The sequence below is a fragment of the Ovis aries genome, chromosome 21 (genome assembly GCF_016772045.2).
Source record: "Ovis aries strain OAR_USU_Benz2616 breed Rambouillet chromosome 21, ARS-UI_Ramb_v3.0, whole genome shotgun sequence".
Lineage (NCBI taxonomy): Eukaryota > Metazoa > Chordata > Mammalia > Artiodactyla > Bovidae > Ovis > Ovis aries.
The window spans coordinates 1,739,622-1,761,798 of NC_056074.1; the positions used below are offsets into that span (position 1 = coordinate 1,739,622).

The window sequence follows — 22,177 nt, forward strand, 5'->3', positions numbered from 1 at the left end:
CCAGACATCCTGAAATGTCAATTCAAGTGGGCCTTAGAAAGCATCATTACGAACAAAGCTAGTGGAGGTGATGGAATTCCAGTTGAGCTATTTCAAATCCTCAAAGATGATGCTGTGGAAGTGCTGCACTCAATATGCCAGAACATTTGGAAAACTCAGCAGTGGCCACAGGACTGGAAAAGGTCAGTTTTCATTCCAATCCCTAAGAAAGGCAATGCCAAAGAATGCTCAAACTACCATACAATTGCGCTCATCTCACACACTAGTAAAGTAATGCTCAAAATTCTCCAAGCCAGGCTTTAGCAATACGTGAACCATGAACTTCCAGATGTTCAAGCTGGTTTTAGAATAGGCAGAGGAACCAGAGATCTAATGCCAACATCCGCTGGATCATGGAAAAAGCAAGAGAGTTCCAGAAAAACATCTATTTCTGCTTTATTGACTATTCCAAAGCCTTTGACTGTGTGGATCACAATAAACTGTGGAAAATTCTGAAAGAGATGGGAATACCAGACCACCTGACCTGCCTCTTGAGAAACCTATATGCAGGTCAGGAAGCAACAGTTAGAACTGGACATGGAACAACAGACTGGTTCCAAATAGCAAAAGGAGTACATCAAGGCTGTATATTGTCACCCTGCTTATTTAACTTACATGCAGAGTACATCATGAGAAACGCTGGACTGGAAGTAGCACAAGCTGGAATCAAGATTGCCAGGAGAAATATCAATAACCTCAGATATGCAGATGACACCACCCTTATGGCAGAAAGTGAAGAGGAACTAAAGAGCCTCTTGATGAAAGTGAAAGAGGAGAGTGAAGACGTTCACTTAAAGCTCAACATTTAGAAAACAAAGATCATGGCATCCAGTCCCATCACTTCATGAGAAATAGATGGGGAAACAGTGGAAAGAGTGTCAGACTTTATTTTTCGGGGCTCCAAAATCACTGCAGATGATGACTGCAGCCATGAAATTAAAAGACGCTTACTCCTTGGAAGAATAGTTATGACCAACCTAGATAGCATATTCAAAAGCAGAGACATTACTTTTCCGACTAAGGTCTGTCTAGTCAAGGCTATGGTTTTTCCTGTGGTCATGTATGGATGTGAGAGTTGACTGTGAAGAAGGGTGAGCGCCGAAGAATTGATGCTTTTGAACTGTGGTGTTGGAGACGATTCTTGAGAATCCCTTGAACTGCAAGGAGATCCAACCAGTCCATTCTGAAGGAGATCAACCCTGGGATTTCTTTGGAAGGAATGATGCTAAAGCTGAAACTCCAGTACTTTGGCCACCTCATGAGAAGAGTTGACTCATTGGGAAAGACTCTGATGCTGGGAGGGATTGGGGGCAGGAGGAGAAGGGGAGGACAGAGGATGAGATGGCTGGATGGCATCACGGACTCGATGGACATGAGTCTGAGTGAACTCCGGGAGTTGGTGATGGACAGGGAGGCCTGGTGTGCTGCGATTCATGGGGTCGCGAAGAGTCGACACGGCTGAGAGACTGAACTGAACTGAACTGAACTGGGGTGCTGTTGATGATTTCATCAGTGCAGTAGGTGTTAAGGGGATTCTCTTGGACAAACAGGGTCTTGGGTTCACCTTAGGAAAGAACACTGGTGGAGGGACTGGAGTTGATACACAGTGGCTGCCTCATCAGTGCCTGTCATGTCCCCTTTTTGGGTTTCAGTTTATTGGAATGAAGAAAAGGAAAAGCGTTGTACTGAAACCAACCGGCAGAAGATGAGATGGTTAGACAGCGTCCCTGAATCATCAGACGTGAATCTGAGCACACTCGGGGTGAGTGAAGGACAGGAGAGCCTGGAGTGCTGTCGTCCATGGGGTTGCAAAGAGCTGGACACAACTGACTGACCAAGAACAACAAAACCTGCCCTACTGCTTCGTTCAATCTTCACCATTTTACAATTACAAATAGACTCGAAGGAAAGAATGTCATCATGTTTTTCAAACAGCTTCAAATTCAGAGATAGCTGGCTAGCACATGAAACACTTTTTAAAAACTCGCCCCTTTAACAAACCATGTTGTTACCAAAGCTTACATCATATTTTAAATAAATCAGCTTAAGAAACCAATAAGCTGACTTCAGGGTTGGCAAACATTTCATCCACAGCACCTGAAGCGTTGTGTTGAGAAGGATTCTGAGGCTGCACCTGGGCTCATGAGGAAAAAAACAAAAAAACAAACCTCAACCAGTTAGTGATGGTTTCTGGGGTCATGGGGACATGAGAGAGACGCAAAGAGGGTAGGAGGGGTTACGGGCTACGTGTGTGCGCCTGTTCTCTGCCAGGGCCGGCCAAGGGTCTCCGGTACTAAAATACAAAACACAAGAAAAACCAAACCCAGGTTTAGGGTAAATCTGCTTCATACTGGTATCTAACACAGTGTGAGTCTCACCCAGGGATTCTTGTCCTTTTCCCTGCTCTCAGTGGCCTTCCAGAAGCACTCAGGGGGCAGAGTATAAGTGATGGTCAGCAACCTTGGTGCATGTCAGGATCACACAGGACTGCTGGGAACGGGCCAGGCTTCGCTGGGTTTAACAGCCCTGGCTCCTCAGCCAGAGCTTCCACCAGGCAGGGAGGACAAAGACCCGTTGGCAGAGGGGCTGGAACGGTGAGCAGGGTCAGGGACCCCTGCCCTCAGTCCTCATTTTTACAAAAGCCATGTGACCTTGGACATATTACGTTTCTTAGTTTGTAAGATGAATTTGGATTCAGGGATTTTCCAACTTTAACTTTCTGTGGCTAACACATGAAGAGGTGAAGAGTATCACAGTGTGTTAACTCCATGCTAGATGGCCTTCTCTTTGCAAATTCAAGGAAAGCTCCTTTTGTGGTCAAACAGATAAATTCTGCAGTACATGATCAGGAAATAAACACACATAACTGTTTCATGCACCTGTGCATCACTTGCTCAGTCATGTCTGACTCTGTGCAGACCCACTGACTGACTAGCCTGCCAGGCTCCTCTGTCCTTGGGATTCTTCAGGCAGGAATACTGGAGTGGGTTGCCATTCCTTTCTCCAGGGGATCTTCCCGACTCAGGGATCAAACCCGGGTAAGCAGGCAGATTCTTTACAGACAGAGCCGCCAGGGAAGCCCATTTTTGTACAAATAGTCATAATTTTTTGAAAGAGGCAGCTCAGTTACATAACACAGTAAGCCCCTACATATGAATTTTCAAGTTGCAAACTTTTGAAGATGCAAATGTCCCCCTGTATGCCAACTGTTGTATTGTACTACTGTACCTGTCAAGGTATTGTACTGTAAGGTCAAAAATGTCTTATTTTTTATGTTTGTTTTTTACATATTATTTGTGTGAAAAGTACTACAAACAGTAGAGTACTATATGGGGATTTCCTGATGGCTCAGATGGTAAAGAATCTGCCTGCAATGAGAGAGATCCAGGTTCAATCCCTGGGTCAGGAAGATCCCCTGGAGAAGGAATTGGCAACCAACTCCATTATTTTTGCCTGGAGAATCCCACAGATAGAGGAGCCTGGCGGGGCTACAGTTCATGGGGTTGCCAAGAGTTAGGTATGACTGAGTGACTAACACACACTATATAGCCGACCGTGTTAGTTGGGTACCTAGGTTAACTCTGTTGAACTTACAAACATAGTGGACTTGTGAACATGCTCTGGGAATGGAACTCATTTGTATGTAGGGGATTTAACTGTACTGTTGGTAGAATCCTTTGTCTAGGTTGTTCTTGCAAACTGTGTTTTTTTTTTTAAGACACTAAAAATCCATGGACATAATTTACTACTTCAACATATATTTTAGTTGCTTGCATCTCTGACTTTAGCAGATTTCTCAGCATTCTCACTGTTGAATAAGTTGACATCTTACCTGAGTGACAGCAACATTCGTCCCGTCGGTGACTTCCACACTCATATTATAGATGGACCTCTGCTCTGCATCCAAAGGCTTTGCAATGACAATGGTCCCAACACCCTTCTCTGCATCAAAAGAGCTGTCAAAATTGCCCCCTGACGAGTTCACAGAAACAACATGAAATTAGCATATCCGAGAAGTTATTACACGGACTGAAGCATATAGTCTTAAAGGGAGCGCATATACAGAAATGTTTTTCTGGACAGGCACCCCTGTGGCTCAATTTGTACTTCTCAAATGAACCCTTTATTTTCTAACTTAACTCATATTTCAAAACATAGCCTCTACAGTGCATAACAAATGTCATCAAAAAATGTATTGCCCAAAATCCCCTCAGCACTAATGTTAGAGCAGTAAAACATAAATTGACCCCATAAAATATGCACAAAGCAAAAGTCCCATTCAACCCCTTGTGGCTTCTGGGCTAGGAATCTGTAGACCTTTTACTTTTCCAAAGTAAATTACATTCTCAGTACACAAACAGTCCAATCATTATTAACAAAAATGAGTAGGCACTTTGAAATCTGTACCAGGATTGATGGTAAACATGTGGTTGTTAGAGTTCAGATTCCCTCAGTTTGATGTCAGAAATGAAGTTATAAATACTAGAAAAAAAGGAAAAGCAACAAAATTGGATTTCATATTAAAAATTCTCTATCTGTAAGTTGGGATATTTATAGAAAAAAATTATTATTTTTTTGCCTTCTTGACAGTGTGAGTTATCTTTCTCTGCCCAAAGTAGAAAGTTTGCAGGAGATTTACAAAATGAAATCTGGAAAGAATGAGAGGGAAACATCAGCTATGGAACAACTGATAAAATATTTCCTATGAAAGTTTAGGAAACTTTACTTTCTACCACTGGACCAGGTAAAATCCATAATCTATGACTAATGTGCTTAAGACAATATAGACTTTGTTGAAATTACTGTAGATGTTTTCATCTCTGTGAATCAAAGTGTGGCTTATGATCTTTTTCAAAATGAAAGATCTTTTTTAAGGGGGAGAGAAGATACTGGTGGAAATGCTGGAACAATTTTAATTAAGTATCAGTCTATGTTCACAAGCTCTATTTACTCTAGCTTGAAACTTCACTATGTCAATTATTTTGTTCCTGGGCAGTAATTTTATTTAACTATAACACATAGGGCAATGTGTTTACTGAATTTCATATTTTAGAAAGGTAATCTTGGCTTCTGTTTTCTGCATTTCATTTTGCTGATCAATGAACAATGTTATATACAATTTCTATGATATTACAATTAGAAATGGGCATATGAGTTGAGGGGAAGAAGAATTTTATGTGAATTACTAGACTTTGAGGTATAATGACATGAAATAAATAATGTGGTGTACTTACAAAAAAACTGGTCATATGTATTTCAAATACTTATTGCTTGCAGCTGCCATATACACTTAAGATTATTTAATAGCTAGAGAGAACATAATTGCCCTTGACATTTAATTAAAGCTATGAAGATATGGGGTACCAGAGAATTGCTTGGAGATGGTATATTTTTTGAAAATTTCATTTAAAAAGAGAGTCATCTTCCAATTAATATCTTTAATTGATTTACTGAGAAATACTAAATGTTAACTCCAGAAAAAAAAAAAATGTCTTTTGAAGAACAGGATAAAGAGAAAGGGGAGGAGATCTAGGCTGAAAGAGAAGCAAGCCTTAGGTCACCATGCCTTTTTCAAAGGGAATGCTTCATGTTGATAACCACATGAAATGAAATGTATGGCTGATTCAAGTGTCTTGAATAACCATCCTAATGAGCAAAGAAAAGTCATTTGCTATCAAGTGGTACATTCTGAAAAAAAACTTTGCCATTGGAACTTTCAAAAGAAAGATGAAAAATCGCCTCAGACTGTGTAGAAGGAAAGATGAGAAAGCAACTTCTCAAGCTATTTCTGGTGGGTATTAAGTCATATTTTAAATCACATTAAAAAATCATCTTTAGAATGCCTCCTTACCAAGATTTTTACTTTTTTTAAATCTGAGGACCATGATTTTGCGGGGTGGGGGTTAAGAGTGGGCCAGTTATTTTAGAAAGTGAAAATTTGTAGGTCAATGTAAAATGGAAGCTCTGCAAATGATAAAACTTTGGTTTGCTCCAAAGACAAATAAAAATGAAACTTAGAGGATATGCAAGCAATGATTCCCTTCCTGTTTCAGTGGGATGATTATATATCCTTTCCCTCACTGCCTAAGTCCCACATTTTCCTCGGGGCCCTCCCTATGCAAAAATACATCATCATTATGCTTAGTGGCATGAAATGTACATATTTTACGTATGCCATATCAATTGTGTGCATTGTTAGTCTTTTTTTTGTATCTTTAAAAAACATTTTTGATTACTTTTATGGTAGTTTAAAAACTTTTTTTATACTGGAGTGTAATTGATTAAGAACGCTCTGTTGGTTTCAGGTGTACAGCAAAGTGATTCACTTATGCATACACGTGCGTCTACTCTTTTTCAAGTTCTTTTCCCATTTTGGTTTTTATCAAATACTGAGCAGCGCACAGGGAGTGCTCCTCAAGGCGGGGGTGGTTCTTTGCAGTTCTCTCTCTCCCTGCGTGTGCGTGCATGTGTGCGTGGTATGTCCCACATTTACCTTTGTTGTTTCAAATACTCTAGACCAAAATCCTTGAAAGGATCAGGGGAGATGGACAAGGAGAAAGCAGATCACGGTGAGCTGGAGAAACTCTATGAGTATCTCTCCATCCATGAATAAGGATGCTCACTTCTAGGGCTTTTGCTCCTAGCGAAACCAAGATTTCATGTAAAACCAGGTCCCCCAAATCGTCCCTGAGTTTTACAATGAATTTCTGACAAGGGACACAGAATCTAGACCATCAGTTCACCATCAACCCTCCCGCAATTTCATAACCTACCACGTAAGCCTCCCACTTCATGAATGACTCTGTCTCTCTCCCCCAGGCCTCATTTCTCAGGCTCCCTTCTAGCCTGAAAGGTGATTTCATTTCGTCGGATCCCACGTCCAACTCATCTGGCCTGAGCCTATTAGATGGAATGAGTCTGCTTTCACTACAGTGCGCGTTTAAAGAAGATGTGCTTCCTCAGAGCCAGTAACAACATGCAAAGCCAGAGTGTGCTGGGGCGGCAGCGCTGGGCTCAGCACAGGGTGGGGAGGGGGAGACACTGCCAGCTGGGCTGATCAACAACGTGGGGATTAAGAGAAGTCACAGCCTGAGCGTTGCTGCAGGGGCGTGCGGCAGAGATGGTCTTAAGCGAGGTTGTGAACAGCCCACATAACAGAATTCATGTCGGGACGTTTCTCTTTGACCATTTATGGTCAAGACAGGTGCAAAGGAGTAAACAGAGCCACGAGAGGTGTGTTGGATCTCTACTGGATTCTAAAGTTAACATCGGAAGTTGGAGGGTCCCAAAAAAGCTTCAAAAAATGGGATGGGAATGAAAATGGTTGGAGCCAGCAGCTACTGCTGGAATGTGCGGGCAGAAGGGTGTTGGGCCATAAACCAGTTAAGTTTTCCTTTAAATAATCACCTGTCTCTCTGGGTTATGAGACCCAGGGGTGACTATCTCACAGCTTTCCCTTTAGAAAAACTTCCAGACCCTTCCCCTAGCTCTGATTCTAATCCACTCTACTCACAATGGTAAAGCTAGTAACCAAAATTTCAAAATCAATCAAGGGGGACGAGCTATGGGAGAAGCTTCCCAAACACTGAGCAGCAGAATCTCAGTGAATTATGGCGTTGTTTGCAAGCTGTTCATTCAAGTTCAGCGTGCACACCCAACTTGAGGGAAAATACCTCACACTATTTCTGCAGTTTGATCATGAATAACTGTCTGCCTTGGAAGGAAGAAAGCACAGTACAGGGCTAAAACGGATATTTACATGGGAGGCAGGAGAAGCAGGCTGGAGGTTAGAAACAGTGGTGGGAAGGAAAATCCCTTCTAGAATCTGGTTTAAAATTAATTTTCTTACAATAATATCTGAAGCAGTTTTAAGATTTTTATTATTTTCCTAAAGTTTCTTCAGGTGTTTTCCTATGACCCACATGGCTGCTATGGAGAAAAGAGAGGCTTGTTGGGGATCCAGTGAGAAGAAACGATGTTGTTGATGACTCTGAGCAAGTGTTGCCCTGATGGAGGGAGAGCTGTATTAGAAATGGGACAACCCTCTTCGGAGGGGTAGGGGAGAGTTCTGTGATTAAGAAATGTGGCCATTGAGTTAGAGAAGACCCAGAGAGGTTAATGTTAGTCAGGGTGCCATCAAAGAGTTTAACTTGCCTACTTGATGGAACCCTGGGGCTTCCCTGGTGGCTCAGTAGTAAAGAATCCACCTGCCCATGCAGGAGACACAGGATGAATCCCTGGGTCGGGAAGATTCCCTGGAGGAGGAAATGGCAACCCACTCCAGTATTCCTGCCTGGGAAATCCCATGGAGGAGCCTGGCGGGCTATAGTCCATGGGGTTGCGGAGAGCTGGGACACGACTGAGCACACACACACTTGATGGAACCCTAGTAGGGGATGGCCCCATAGGGGTGAGGTTCTAGAAGGACAGGTCTAAGCTTGCAAGACAGAAGCAGTCAGGAAACCAGATTCCTCAGGAAGCAATGACAGACTAAGGGCCCGGGCTGTCTTCATGCTCATGCAACACAGAGATGTGTTTCAGCTGAGCTGGACCCACGCGCCACCCTATGCCACCAGCGGATTACTTTCAAAGAACGCCTTTTCTCTTCTCTACGCATTAGGTGAGGCAGATACACAGAGACAGGTTAAGTGCTTACTGCCTACCAGAAAAACAGTTTTCCTAGTCTAAGTCAGGGGAAAAGCTAGGAAAGTGGGTGGCAGTATCTCCCATCAGACTGGAAGTAAAGAGGAATCGTTTGGAGTATGTAGTAACAGTGGTCTTTACAATACAAATGTTTGTTAGCGGCATAAAGAGACAGGGACTGTGAGCCAGATTGTGTGCACATCAGAGAGTATGTAAATCAAGATGGGCCGAATGGAAATCTTAGTCTCCTGAGAAGTGTGAAGATACGTGACAAAGCCACAAAGGATTGTGGGTTAGCTTTGTTCCTTTCGTCTTCTCTCCCTTTTAGCACAGGGAAGGAACATGCTGTGCAATGGGCTGTTTAAACACAGAACAGCTGAACTCTATAACGTTTCCTTTTAATTACAGCTTTCTTAACTTGGTGACAAGTGGGCTTCTGTTTCTGGAAGCTGAAGAGAGTCTAGCTCTGTGACACTGTAAGCTTTTGGAGGCACAAGAAAGTATCTGGCAGGTCCTTGATGCAGGGGTCCCGGCTTGGGAACAAAATCTTGCTCTCTACATGGCTTTTGTGAATTCATATGACAGTAAGAGGAAAAGAAATGCAGTTAAACAAGAATCAGGGAGATTGGGAATATAGAAATAAGGAGGCAATACTCTCAGGGAAAAGGCATGCTGGAACACTATTTCTGCTTATTTAATGTGAATTCATTGGTGAGAGCATCTGTAAGCTGAATTAGGCTGGGAGAAGGTATGGTCTGTAACCGTGAGTGTGTGTATAGGTATCTATCCAGCTGTAGCACACTGCTAAGTTTCTTAGGCATTGAGAAGCACTTTCCCTTATCTCCCCTCGATGTTAGCTTGGCCAAGAAAGATATTTGGGTAAGGAAGAAGGAAAGAGACAGAGGAGAGTGTTGGGGGCCAAGGACAAATGAGCAAGAAATCTTGAAAGAATGAAACATCTGAATATGATAAAGGAAACAATAGGTTTTTAGAGAAGAGGAAAAGATGTTGTCAGCAGGTTGGAAAAATATGGCTCTCTGAGATCAGAAAAAAATTTCCAAAGGGGGGATTTGGTGGAAGGGGGACCATATCTATTCTGAACACAGTCAGCACCTGGGGAAAAGTCTGTACTTTTTCCATGACTTAAAGAGTTGACATTTAAAGAGGCTGGCTGGCTGGATGCAGGGATGGAAATAAAATCAAGTTCTGTTTGGGCATCTGGCCCAGTAAATTTAATTTGCAGGAGAAGCTTGGATGGATGTTACCAGATACACAGTGAAATCTGTGATGGAAGCATCTAGACTAGAGGGACCACCTAGCAGGTCTATATTAAGAGAAGTGCATGCATGCACGCTCAGTCACGTCTGACTCTCTGCGACCCCATGGACTGTAGCCTGCCAGGCTCCTCTGTCGATGGAATTCTTCAGACAGCAATACTGGAGTGGGTTGCCATTGCCTACTTCAGAGATCTTCCTGACCCAGGGATCAAACCTGTGTCTCCCAAGTCTCCTGCACTGGCAGACAGACTTAACCACTGAGATACCTGGGAAGCCCATTAAAAGAAGCATCTGAGCACAAAAACTGGAAAGATTCTATAAAAGGAGCACAGATTTAGGAATAAAGATGGAGGAACAGGAAAATGGATGCCATGTTTCTGATCATGATTCCTAGACATGATCTGCAGCAGCCTAAAGGGACTCCCTCCTGGGAGGACTCTGCTCTGTCAACTCCCTGTCTCTTCTTGGACCAGTTCTCATTTGGCCAAAGGCGCTGTGGTGGCTGAGGCTGAGAACACAGTGGAAGGTCACAGTGACTCTGGACAGGTCTCAGGAGGGATCAGTGGGGTTAACACATGGGCTGCCTGGGGCATCTCCATTGGCTGGCATCATTACCCCACTCACCCTGGGTGGAGATCAACAAAAGCAATGGCAGGAGGAAGGGGGAGGACACAAAGACCTTGACCTAAAGGGTTAAGATTGAAGCCAGGATAAACACCAGGAACACGTACGCCAGCGCTAATACTGCTGAATGGAATGCATGCAAGTCAGGCTACATGCAGCATCATTAGGCATGCTTTCCTATACGCAATCATATACACGCGCAGGCATGCTAAGGAGTTGCAAAAACGACTTGGATAACTGGGGTCAGGTGGCCGGTTAGACTGAGCATCAGAGAAAGGTGTGCTTGTAAGATTTCTCAAGAGGAGTGCATGCAAGGGCATCCTGGGGTGGGTGGGATGTGCTGCGTGTCAAGAGGTTGTATGCCTGCATCACGCAAGGGAGAGAAATGGTGCTTTCAGGCCGTAGAGGCACTTGCAAACTGGAGTGCCGGAGAAGGATGGAGACGAAGTGATCATTGATGGCAGAGGGCAAGTCCTCCCACGGCTCAGGAGCAGGAGGAGCCTTAGCCTTTGGCTTTCCACTGCGCTTTCCCTCGAATTACTGAAAAGAAGTCATGATTGCACGGAGACACGCTGAACCTGAGATGCATCTTCTGTGACCCTGACAGGGGGCGATGGTGAAGGAATTACCAAAGGCGACGCAGCCCCGACGGCCAGGGGATGCCTGGTGTGTGAGAACACGACTCAGAAGATGGAGGAGCAGATCCTTTCACGGATCAGAAGAGGTGCCATTTCAAAGGCGTTAAGTGGAAATGAGGACGGAGTGGAAAGCTGGCAATGACGATGGTCATGCACAGGGATGGTGTGATCGACGCCCATTAAGTGAAAGAAAGCCATTCTACCAGCATTCTAGAAAATGAAATAGGTAGAAAACAAGCCTTTTCTTTGGGGGAAGTTCAGGGGACACTCTACTGATGTTCCATTTGGGGGCCGTGAAGCACTTTCTGTGCTTCATTAAAACAGATGTGGAACATTCTAAATGCTTTCCGCAGACCCAGTCATTCCTGGGAAGAGAGGCAGGTTCCTGCCCATCCTATCCAAGCAGTGGCACGTGAAGGAAATGATTCCGCAAGACCAGCTCTCTGGAGTCACCGCCCACCACAGACGACCGTGGGAAGTCAGCTTCAGCTGGACCCAGCGTCAGACCCAGGGCTGGCACGCACTCCCCTTCACTTGGATTCCTGGTCCTCAGCACTTATTTCCTCTCCACCGCCTCTCCCTGCCAGGTGGGGAAGGGGCTGTTTTGCCCTCTTTTTTTGCAGCCTGGTGTGCTTGCTTGCTTTCTTTCAAGGAATTTAAAGGTTGGCTTTTAAGGTCTATCCTGCCTGCGTCCATCTGCTTTTTGTATTTGGCTCTCGCAGGAAGCTCTCGCTGGCTATATATCTAGGCTCTGTTTCCTGTCCTTCCTATTGTGGACAACAGCCTGGGACTCTCCTGGTGGGGCTTTTGGGTCTATGAATGGCACTCCTTCAAAACTGAGGGGCTGGGATCTATTTGAATTTACTTTTCAATTGGAAAAGGCCCAGGTAAACTAACCTATGAAAAGATCAAAACAACCAAAAGCCCACATACCTCAAAAGCAGAGAAAAAAGTTTCTCTAAAGAAATCAGAACGATCCCCCCACCACCCCAAATCCAAACCCCATCGAACCTCAAACAAAGGAGTCACTGGATATGAGTAACGCAGTCGCTGTTAGAGGCATGTATGAAATCTGTGGGCTGCACTTCAGCCTGTCACAGGCAGTTATGAAAGATGTAATTTAATTTGCTTAAAAAGAAAAAAAACCCGTAAAAGGCAGATTGGATAGCTGTATTTTAGCAAATGTGTTTGCACTAAGGGTACCTTCTGTTGAACAGTTCTGCCCACAAGCTGTCTGTAGAATATAGAACATCTCTCGAGCATGCTTGCCACCTTGAAGCAGGGCAGTCGGGAGCAGAAAAAAAAAAAAAAAGAACAGAATGCAGAAAAAAGGTGAAGAAAAAGAGAGAAATGAAGGACAGCAAGTCTAGTACCATCAATACATTTAGAAATGAGATTAGCCAAGTGTGACAATAGAATTTCAATGACACACAGAGAGACATTAAGATTGCAATAAATAACGTACTATGGAAACTCCAGCCAGAGAGCACTTTCAGTTCAGCTTAGCTACAGAACTCAGAACGAAAGCACAGGTCGACTATTCATTTTACTGGCTCTTTTGCATTCCAGCACTATACATCTTTTAATCTTAGCATAGTCTTGAAGTGTTTTTGTTGTTACTGTCTTTTCTTTTTTGCTAGTTGCTCTGAACAGTCAGTGATTACGTTGCCCAATACTGCCCTGGGGGACTCAGACTTACCGACGATGTCAAACCACAGAAGGGTGTTAGCTGGCTGCACAGACACCACCCCGACAATCTCGGTGACTCTGTCATTCTCCATGACTGTGAAGTTGTAAAATGGCTCATCGAAGGTCAGTGGCACAGGTGAAGGAGGCGGTTTCTTAATCCATTCGATGTGGAGGCGGGCTGTGGAGGACTTCTGAGGGCGCCCGTTGTCCACGGCCTTGATCTACTCACACACGGAGAGGACAGAGAGCTGTTTCAGAGCCTGGGTCCTGATGGAAGCCTGCATCTGTCACTCGTATACTGTGGGGCTCAGAGTCCATCCTCACGACGGGGTTGGCAAGGGGAAGACACGGGGAGCGATCTGAGGACAACAGGCTCAGGGACTGCGGGAAGCAACTGGGGCACATGGGGCCCCAAGTACGTTTGCCAGAAGCTGTTTTGAATCACTGCCAACCTTGCAGATGTGGGAAACTTGAAAAGCAAATGGTGCACTTGCGAATTTTAGTGTTGTATGGACACGAATGACAGCTACGAAAGTAAGAAGAGCTAATCTGGTTCTTACAGCTGTGGTGGTAGTGTTGAGAAGGGAACAGATGCATTGCCATTGCCACGCAGAACTGTCACATGGGATTCCAAGAGGGAGATGGGAGGAGGCAGGAGAAAGGCACCAACCTTGCAAAATTCATCTCAGAGGCCCTCTGGTTAAGCCAACCCTGAAGGAGTGAAGGAGATCTCTCTCAGTGGAAACATGGCCCCCTCGAGGCAGTGGAGTAAGGAAGGGAGTGTTAATGGCTCTTCTCCATGGTCTGATATAAGGGCTGAGAAAAGCATGTTTCCTTGCCCAGATATGTAGGGTTAACTACTATGCTGTCCTGGACTTAAATGTGTGTGCGGGTGTTGCAGTGGCAGGGGGACGGGGGTTGCAGTTAAGTCTAACAAGCAAACCATTAGTGACAGAAAATTGAAAAACCAAAATGAAAAAGGATTGTAAACTATTACATTAATAATACCATTTCCAGATGCATTGCTAATAGTTGTAGCCTTTAAAAACAGTGACAATTCATAGATCCCTAGTGCTGTGTTCATGCATGATCACTTCGCCCCAGTTTCTGTGAGAGGAAGGGCCCTTGATGATAGACATCTTAGGTCGGGTTTCCCAGGAGCAGAGTCTGAGACAGGGATGTGAGTACAAATGATTTCAAGAGGAAGTGTTCCCATGAGAAAGGGAGTGAAGAAAACAAGATAGAGGAGGATGCTAAGCAAGGATGTGGTCTCAGCTGAAGTCTAACCTCAGCCTGATCCCAAAGGGAGCTCTGAATCATCACTGTACTACTGAGTTGGATCCACCTGGAGGCAAGGCTTTTATATCTGGTGTCAGTTAGGAATTGGCTGTGGGCTGCTGGGCTAGTGTAGGTGTATAGATCATCTTGGCTGAGAAGTGTAGCCAAGGATGACTCTCTGAAGAAGGAATCAGCTTTGAGCCCCTAGCAGTCAACATTCACAGCAGTTGGGGGATGGCTGGACCAGCCTAATAAAGGGGATCTAGGCAGGGTATCAACAGTATCCACTGCAATCCACCTGGTCCTCAAAGATTTCCACTGGCAAGTCTCAGACAACTTCAGCAGCACCTATTACATCAGGGCTGCCGACGGTAGAAACAGGACTGGTTTTTAAGTTATTTTCTTTTCTTTATTTACTCTTCTGAATACACTGCTGAGCAGGGAATGGAGACCAAATCCAGTCCACAAGCATAACAAATAAATGGACTCAGACCATCCTTTAAAATAACAAAGGACTGACCATACACAGTGGAGAAGGCTGAAGACTGAGAAAAAGATGGCAGATGGAGATAACTCTTGACAGTTGGTGGGACCCTGGAAAGTGCCCATCACCAGTGAGGCTGACCAGTCTCCTTTTAGGCATAGCTGCTGTATGTCTGAAGTGGTTGGGGGAGCAGGATGGTGCCTTAGGCATGATATTAATAGTTTAAGTCTTTATTTGAGATGGTGCTCATGCCTGTTTTTATTTTTTATTTTCTAACAATGATAAATGTCATGTTTTACTTAAGATTTTTCACTTTTTGCAGAATAAGCCTAGCTATGATTCGTGTCCCTCAATTTATACAGCTAAATTCATGTTCTATCACGTTGTCAACAATTACAAGCGTTGTTTTCATTGGGATGTCTTCAGGACATGTTGAGTGGCGGGCAGGTAACGTTATTCTGCTGCTCCCCTCCCCTCGCTTTACATCTATGCTCAGTACCTTGAAACGATCTGGGGCTACAGGAAGTGTGAGTGAGTAAATGATGGGGCAGGCTGTGTACTGGAAATGGGGAGGTTAGGTGTTAGGACACAAGCAAAGAAAATGGCCTCATTATTTAGGAGTGTCACTGCAACAGAAAGTAGCCTTTCATTGTTATATGGCTGCACTTTTTGGTCCACGGATTTTTTTGTTTTTGCTTAAAACATATATACGAATAAGAAAATAACTTTCTCCCCCTCATTAACGTTATTGAGTTTCAGAAAAATCTTACCGTGAGAATGTCGTAACTCCCTGCTGTAAACTGCTTTCTGGAAGAGACCATGCCGGTTTTAGGGTCAATGAAGAACCTGCCATCATCATTCCCGTCCACGATACTGTAGGAGATCTCAGCGTTGGGGCCCTCGTCTCTGTCGAATGCAAATGCCCTGTAGATGGGCTCTCCCCGCTTCTTCCGGTCACGCTCCGGCAGCTTGATCTGGTAGACCTTCTCTGGGAACTGGGGCTTGTTGTCATTTTCATCCAGAACCTGAACCACCACCCAGATGGTCGACTGTTTCGGGGAGAAGCCACCATCTGTCACGGTCACCTGAGTTTTGAAAGAGAAAGTGTTTTACAATCAGAAAAGAGAAAAACTTTTCTCACCACTCCTCCCCGTGCCAGCCCATGAAAGGTCCGTTCTGGGCAGCAGGGCATCTCAGCTTCTCTTTTTCTTGTAGTTCATGTCAAATGCATAACTCTTCATCATCCATGCATAAGAGCAGGGAAGACCCTCAATCTGGTAAAGGAAGTCACTGATAAAAAGGTAGGAAGGAAGGAGGCTCTTGTCGTGGTGTGAAGAGGGGAGGCAGAAGAAATATGGTTGACTTTACAAAATGTACTGGGTTACAGAGACGCGGCAGACCTAAAATGTGCCCCTCTCTGCTGAAATTCACTCAGTGGCATCCGACTTTTTGCGACCCCATGGACTGTAGCTCTCCGGACTCCTCTGTCCGTGGAACTTTCCAGGCCAGAATATTGGAGTGGTTTGCCATTTCCTAATCCAATGTCCTTCTCAGCAGACACCAAACACACAATAACCATTATTGTGTGTTAAGCCAAGGGCGTTTCGTCTAACCTTGGGCAATGCCATCACCATCCAAATTCTTTCAGTACTCATGCTTTTTTCTTTCTTTTCCATCTTCATGTAAAATTTGTGATTTTTCTTACATTGTTACTGAACAAAAGGAAAACTCTGATTATAACTTACAATTTTGATGGCTGCTCATAAGTACATTTGACAGTTACAATATGTTTTTAACAGTCATAAAATATTTTTTCTTCCTCTCTGGGAAGTGGAAAAGAATGGCCACCCTTTCCCATAACTCTGAGATGCTATTCTTATGCATGTCTGTGGAAATGGGAGAGCGGAGAGAGAAGAAGAATTTGTAGATAAAGAATCTGCACGGCAGATGTAAACTGTCTTTGAGTCTTAGGATGAATAACCTTCTTGGTCATAGTGATGACAGTTATCATTTTATTATCACTTAACATCTGGATGGTGACATATAAGCACTCTCCTATCATTCCTCAGTAAGTGGAGCAGGTTTATTTATTCCCATTTTACAGATGAGAAAACAGAGGTCCCATCTTTACTAAGTCTAAAGTCAGGTACTGAACTTTTGGCAATATTTGGTATTGTGTTTAATCACAAAACCTGGAGGAACCTTCATTCAATCTTTCAGTCATTACCTTGATTGAACTAACTTTAAGACTAACTATAAGATAGTTTATTATTTCAAAATACGTAATTGGAGGTCGGAAGGGACATAAAGATGCACTCGGCATCAACAGGAGAAAAACCACAGTGAGTTACAGCCCCTCATCACCCAGTTTCCCACTTAGTGAAGCAACCTGATAGGAAAAATGAAGAGAAAAGAGGCCTGACCCGTGAGAAAACAAATTAATGGCTTTTTGCAAAATGGGACCCCAATCTAGTCCAGTTTCTCACACAAGCTGCTTTAAAGTGAGAGTGAAGTCGCTCAGTCGTGTCCAACTGTTTGCGACCCGTGGACTGTAGCCCACCAAGCTCCCCTGTTCATGGGGTTCTCCAGGCAATAATACTAGAGTGGGGTACCATTGCCTTCTCCAACAAGCTGCTTTAGAGGATGGCTTTAATAGAGTTCAGGTAAATTTTCATAGGAGTTCCTGTTTTCTTAGAAAAATCAATCAAGTTTCCTTCCAAGGTTATTTCCCAATTGGCTTGTTACGTTTCACAAAAGAAACACTGTTAGGGCGACTATGTGCCAAGGCTGGATTTTGGCTCTTGAGTTAATTCTTGGACATAACGAGTTCTGAAGAGGCACATTCTGCTGCTGCTGCTGAACTAAACTGTTACACTCCCAGGTGAGCTGTGTTGACCAAAACACATTGATTTCTTTGCGCTCAACTCCTCTGCCTCTCTTTTCTGCTTGAACGGCCCCTTTCCAAATCCAAACTCCCACTGTCCTCCCTGTGCCCAGAATCACCTCCTTATTGCTTGTCAGCACGTGCCCTGCAGAGGGCTCCAAGTGGAGCTCTGGGGCGACTTCAGGGCCAGGAGGCTGCCAAGGAATGGACAGGCCCTCCTGGGGCCCTTCACCTGAGGATCCTGCCACTATGAAGGTGCCTCCTTCTGGAGTTTGCCCGGGTGTACAAACCCAAGTCTGCTTACAGGCGGGAAGGGCGGCAGCTGCACAGGCTCATAAACAGCCTCCAGGCTCACCTGCATCGCCACCTCTCCCTGGGTACCAGCCCCCATGCTCCCCCGGGCACACGGGCATCCTTCGGGTCTTCCAGCATACTCGCTCCCATCTCAGGGCATTTGCCTATGCCATCCTCTGCCCCTCCCTTCACTGACCTTGGCTGCTCATCCTTTGGATCTAGCTGATATGCCATTTCTTCAAGGATGCTCCCCGACTGCACAGATCAAGTACCAGCTGCCCCCCACCGCTCCCCCAGCTGCTCTATCTCCCTCCTGAATTACGCACTCTTGAAATACCTTATGCTCTTCTTTTGCAGCACTTCAGTTCAGTTCAGTTCAGTTGCTCAGTTGTTTCCGACTCTTTGCGACCCCATGAATCGCAGCACACCAGGCCTCCCTGTCCATCACCAACTCCCGGAGTTCACTCAGACTCATGTCCATCGAGTCAGTGATGCCATCTAGCCATCTCATCCTCTGTCCTCCCCTTCTCCTCCTGCCCCCACTCCCTCCCAGCATCAGAGTCTTTTCCAATGAGTCAACTCTTCGCATGAGGTGGCCAAAGTATTGGAGTTTCAGCTTTAGCATCATTCCTTCCAAGGAAATCCCAGGGCTGATCTCCTTCAGAATGGATTGGTTGGACCTCCTTGCAGTCCAAGGCACTCTCAAGAGTCTTCTCCAACATCACAGTTCAAAAGCATCATTTCTTCGGTGCTCAGCCTTCTTCACAGTCCAGCTCTCACATCCATATATGGCCACAGGAAAAACCATAGCCTTGACTAGATGGACCTTAGTCAGCAAAATAATGTCTCTGCTTTTGAATATACTATCTAGGCAGCACTTACTGTCATGGAAATTAATTAAGCACATGATTCTCCACCAAGCTGATAAGTTGGTTAAGGGCAAAAACTGATCTTGCCAGTTGTGTTCACTGCTCTTGTGCATGTCAAGTCACACAGGTGTCATTTGGGTATTTACTTAATAAATTAGACTCTAACTCAGGTCCTATTTGGACAACCTCTTTAGCCAAAGCAGTCTCACCTCGTAAGACCTTTGTGGTTCATTCAAGGAGTAACCCTAAGCCGCCTCTCCACCCATAACACCTCCATTTCCTCATCCCCCACTTTAACCACCACTCCTATGCTGATCATTCGTGCTCAAACCTCGTCTCCCATCTCCAAACCAACACGTTCAACTGTTTACTAGAAATCTACTCTCTGGACCTCACACATGCACCCCAACATCCCCAAAGCCCCATCCTGAAAAAAATCATTATCCTCAAATCTTCTCCTTCTCCCTTTTGCATTGTCTCAATGAATGACAGCCCCTACCCCTCACCCACTCACACACCAGTCTGCACCAGGACCCTAGGCGTCCATGCAGGGTCCCTGCTCTGTCTAACTATCCACATTCAAGCAAATGTGGAGGTCAGGAGGCATTTCTCATGTGCACCATTCACACCTGTCTCTTCTGGGACAGGCCTCATCTGTGTCTTACTTGGAGACCCTCAGTGGCCTTCTGGTCTCCCCATCTTCAGCCTTCACCTTTGTTGTAAAGTGTTATTTCTTCCTCAAAAGAAATAACTTCTTCCTTCCATCTGATCACATCACTGGCCTAGCATTTTTCAGGGGCTCTTGAGGCTGAGGGTCTGGCCTGCCGTGATTATCACCGTGCTCTGCCTGCTCGTCTCCACTCTCCATGCTCAGCTGCACAGCGAGCTTAGGGTGGCGCTGAGTACGCCATGCTCTTACACCTCCATTCCTCTGCATATGTGTTGGCATCCATGGAAGTCTTTCTCTTGAGAATACACCTGACTCATTCTAGAAGCTTCGATTCAAGCACTGTTTTTTTTTCTGCAGAGCCATCCCTGCCCCCTGCAGACAGCTCTACATGTCCTCACCATGTTCCCCCTCCACTGGGTGTACCGTCTCAGGACATTAATCATCACCGTGCAGCTTTAAGTGTCTGTTGCCTTGTTGGTCTGTGCTCAATACTTCCAGACTGTGAGCAAGTGGAGGTCAGGGACCGTCTCATTCATTGTTCTGTTTGACACCCTGTACAGCCAAGTGCCAAACAAATGTTGTTAAATGAAACTAAGAAGTGATCCACTCCCAACTCTGCCCTATGATAATGAATGGAGGAAACATTCAGACAGTGAAGGGGTCTGCTGCTTATCTGCAGAAAATGAAGAGACTGGTAACATAAGATCTCCCAAGTGCTCTATGATTCTCTGAATGGGGTCAGGTAGAGGAAGACAGAATTTTGTTGTTGTTGTTGTTCTGTGTTGGCTGGGACAATATGGCTTGTGGGATCTAAGTTCCCTGACCAGGGATCAAACCCTGGTCCCCTGCACCGGAAGTGTGGCGTCAACCGCTGCACCACCAGGGAAGTTGCAGGTAGACACAGTTTTAACCATACACTGGAGTTCATTACGTTCCTCCCATTGTTGCTAAGCCCAAGATTACTTATAACAATTTCTAGCTACTTCCAAAACTGTGCTGATCATTGTGGACACTTGTCTACAATTTACTCCAAAGATCTTGTGTGTTGGCTCCCTCAGGACAGTGTGAGCTACTTGAAGGCAAGAACTTTGTCTTCTTCATCTCTTTCCTGGGACCTACCATACTCCTAATAAATGTTTGCTGACCCGAACTACATTCCCTATAACCTAAAAGTCTTAATGTCTGTTATCATTTCTCTAGACCCACTCATGTCTCCAGCCACATTGGTATCTGGAATATTGAAAGTGAAAGTGAAGTCGGTCAGTCATATCCCACTCTCCCATGGACTATAGCCCATGAGGCTCCTCCATCCATGGAATTTTCCAGGCAAGAATACTGGGGTGCCATCTCCTTCTCCACGGGATCTTCCCAACCCAGGGATCGAATCTGTGTCTCTTGCACTGTAAGCAGATGCTTTTACCGTCTGAGCCACCAGGGAAGCTGCTGCCGCTGCTGCTGCTAAGTTGCTTCAGTCATGTCTGACTCTGTGCAACCCCATAGATGGCTGCATGGGTTGGGAAGATCCCTTGGAGAAGGAAATGGCACTCCAGTATTCTTGCCTGGAAAATTCTATGGATGGAAGAGCCTCATAGGCTACAGTCCATGGGGTTGCAAAGAGTGGGATATGACTGACCAACTTCACTTTCACTTTCAATATTCCAGATACCAACATGGCTGGAGACATGAGTGAGTCTAGAGAAGCAATCACTGACAATTCCATCAGATCCTCAAACTTCACACTTCACGCTGCCCTGGACCTCTGTCCATCATGTGGAATTGGCCTACATGGAAGGAGCAACCCTGGAGACTGAGCCCAACTGAGATAAATCCTCATCACCTCCTCTGCTTTGTTTTTCACAAATGACATGTAAGGAATTAGCCATTGTTTAGAAACCATCCACGTGTCCTCTCTCTCTGCCACCCTAACCCAGACTTTCCACTCTCACAGTCGATCAGCAATCAGTGGTTCGGCAATCAATCACAATCCTGAAAGTTTAATTTCTTTCATTATTTACAGCTAACAAGGAATCAGAAACAATGTAGTGCCACTGAAGGACAGCAAAGCTCGTTTCAACTTTCTGCGCTCCCCCCGTGATCCGTGAAGACCCGGCAGAGCCAGAAGGCAGGCAGCACGGCCCAGTGCATGCTGATGACACAGGACACAGAGGAGTCTGGGTTACATCTCTCCACAGAAGAGGCAAGAGCTGCACAGGGTCAAAAGTGGGCGAACGCCGCCGAGGGAAGGCCGTACTCCTCCCACTCTCCTTCTAAAGAATATTTCACTTATTTATTCGGCCTCGCTGGGCCCTGGTCGTGGCACATGGATCAGGGTCGCAGTGGCAGGTGAACTCTTAGTTGTGGCACGAGGGGTCCAGTTCCCTCACCAGGGGTCAAACCCAGGCCCCTGCCTTGAGAGCACAGAATCTTAGCCACTGGACCGCAGGAAACTCCCAGAAGGCCATGCTTCTCAGTCATTTAAATTGCATGATGTATTTCCTTTTCTCTCTCCACATGGCAGAAAATAAGGTAAGTACATAAGCTGCCTGAGAGCTGAGATGTTGTGTCTTGTCTGCAGTATTGTCCCAGGGTTTATAAGAGTGTCTGAGAATATATTCAACATTCCCAAGATGAAGAGTTTAATTCTGTCATTCTCTTCAACCCTCGATTTATCAAAAATGACTACTTCCAGGTCACTAACCACTGAACTGCCAGGGAATTCCCCTATATTTAAAATTGTAAACCTTTCTTCAGAGACTACATATCTCTCCTGCTTCACTTTACATTTGTC

At 45.0% G+C, this 22,177-nt stretch overlaps 1 protein-coding gene across 1 annotated transcript in view; it reads right to left on the bottom strand.

Moving 5' to 3' along the window:
* Positions 1 to 22,177, bottom strand: part of FAT3 (FAT atypical cadherin 3) — an 817,465-nt gene that overhangs the window by 156,929 nt on the left and 638,359 nt on the right. The window contains exons 6-8 of the mRNA XM_060404221.1: positions 15,443 to 15,757; positions 12,921 to 13,131; positions 3,872 to 4,011 (exon numbers count right to left, since the gene is read on the bottom strand). Coding sequence (XP_060260204.1) covers positions 3,872 to 4,011; positions 12,921 to 13,131; positions 15,443 to 15,757 — 666 coding nt within the window. The remainder of the gene's footprint in view (positions 1 to 3,871; positions 4,012 to 12,920; positions 13,132 to 15,442; positions 15,758 to 22,177) is intronic.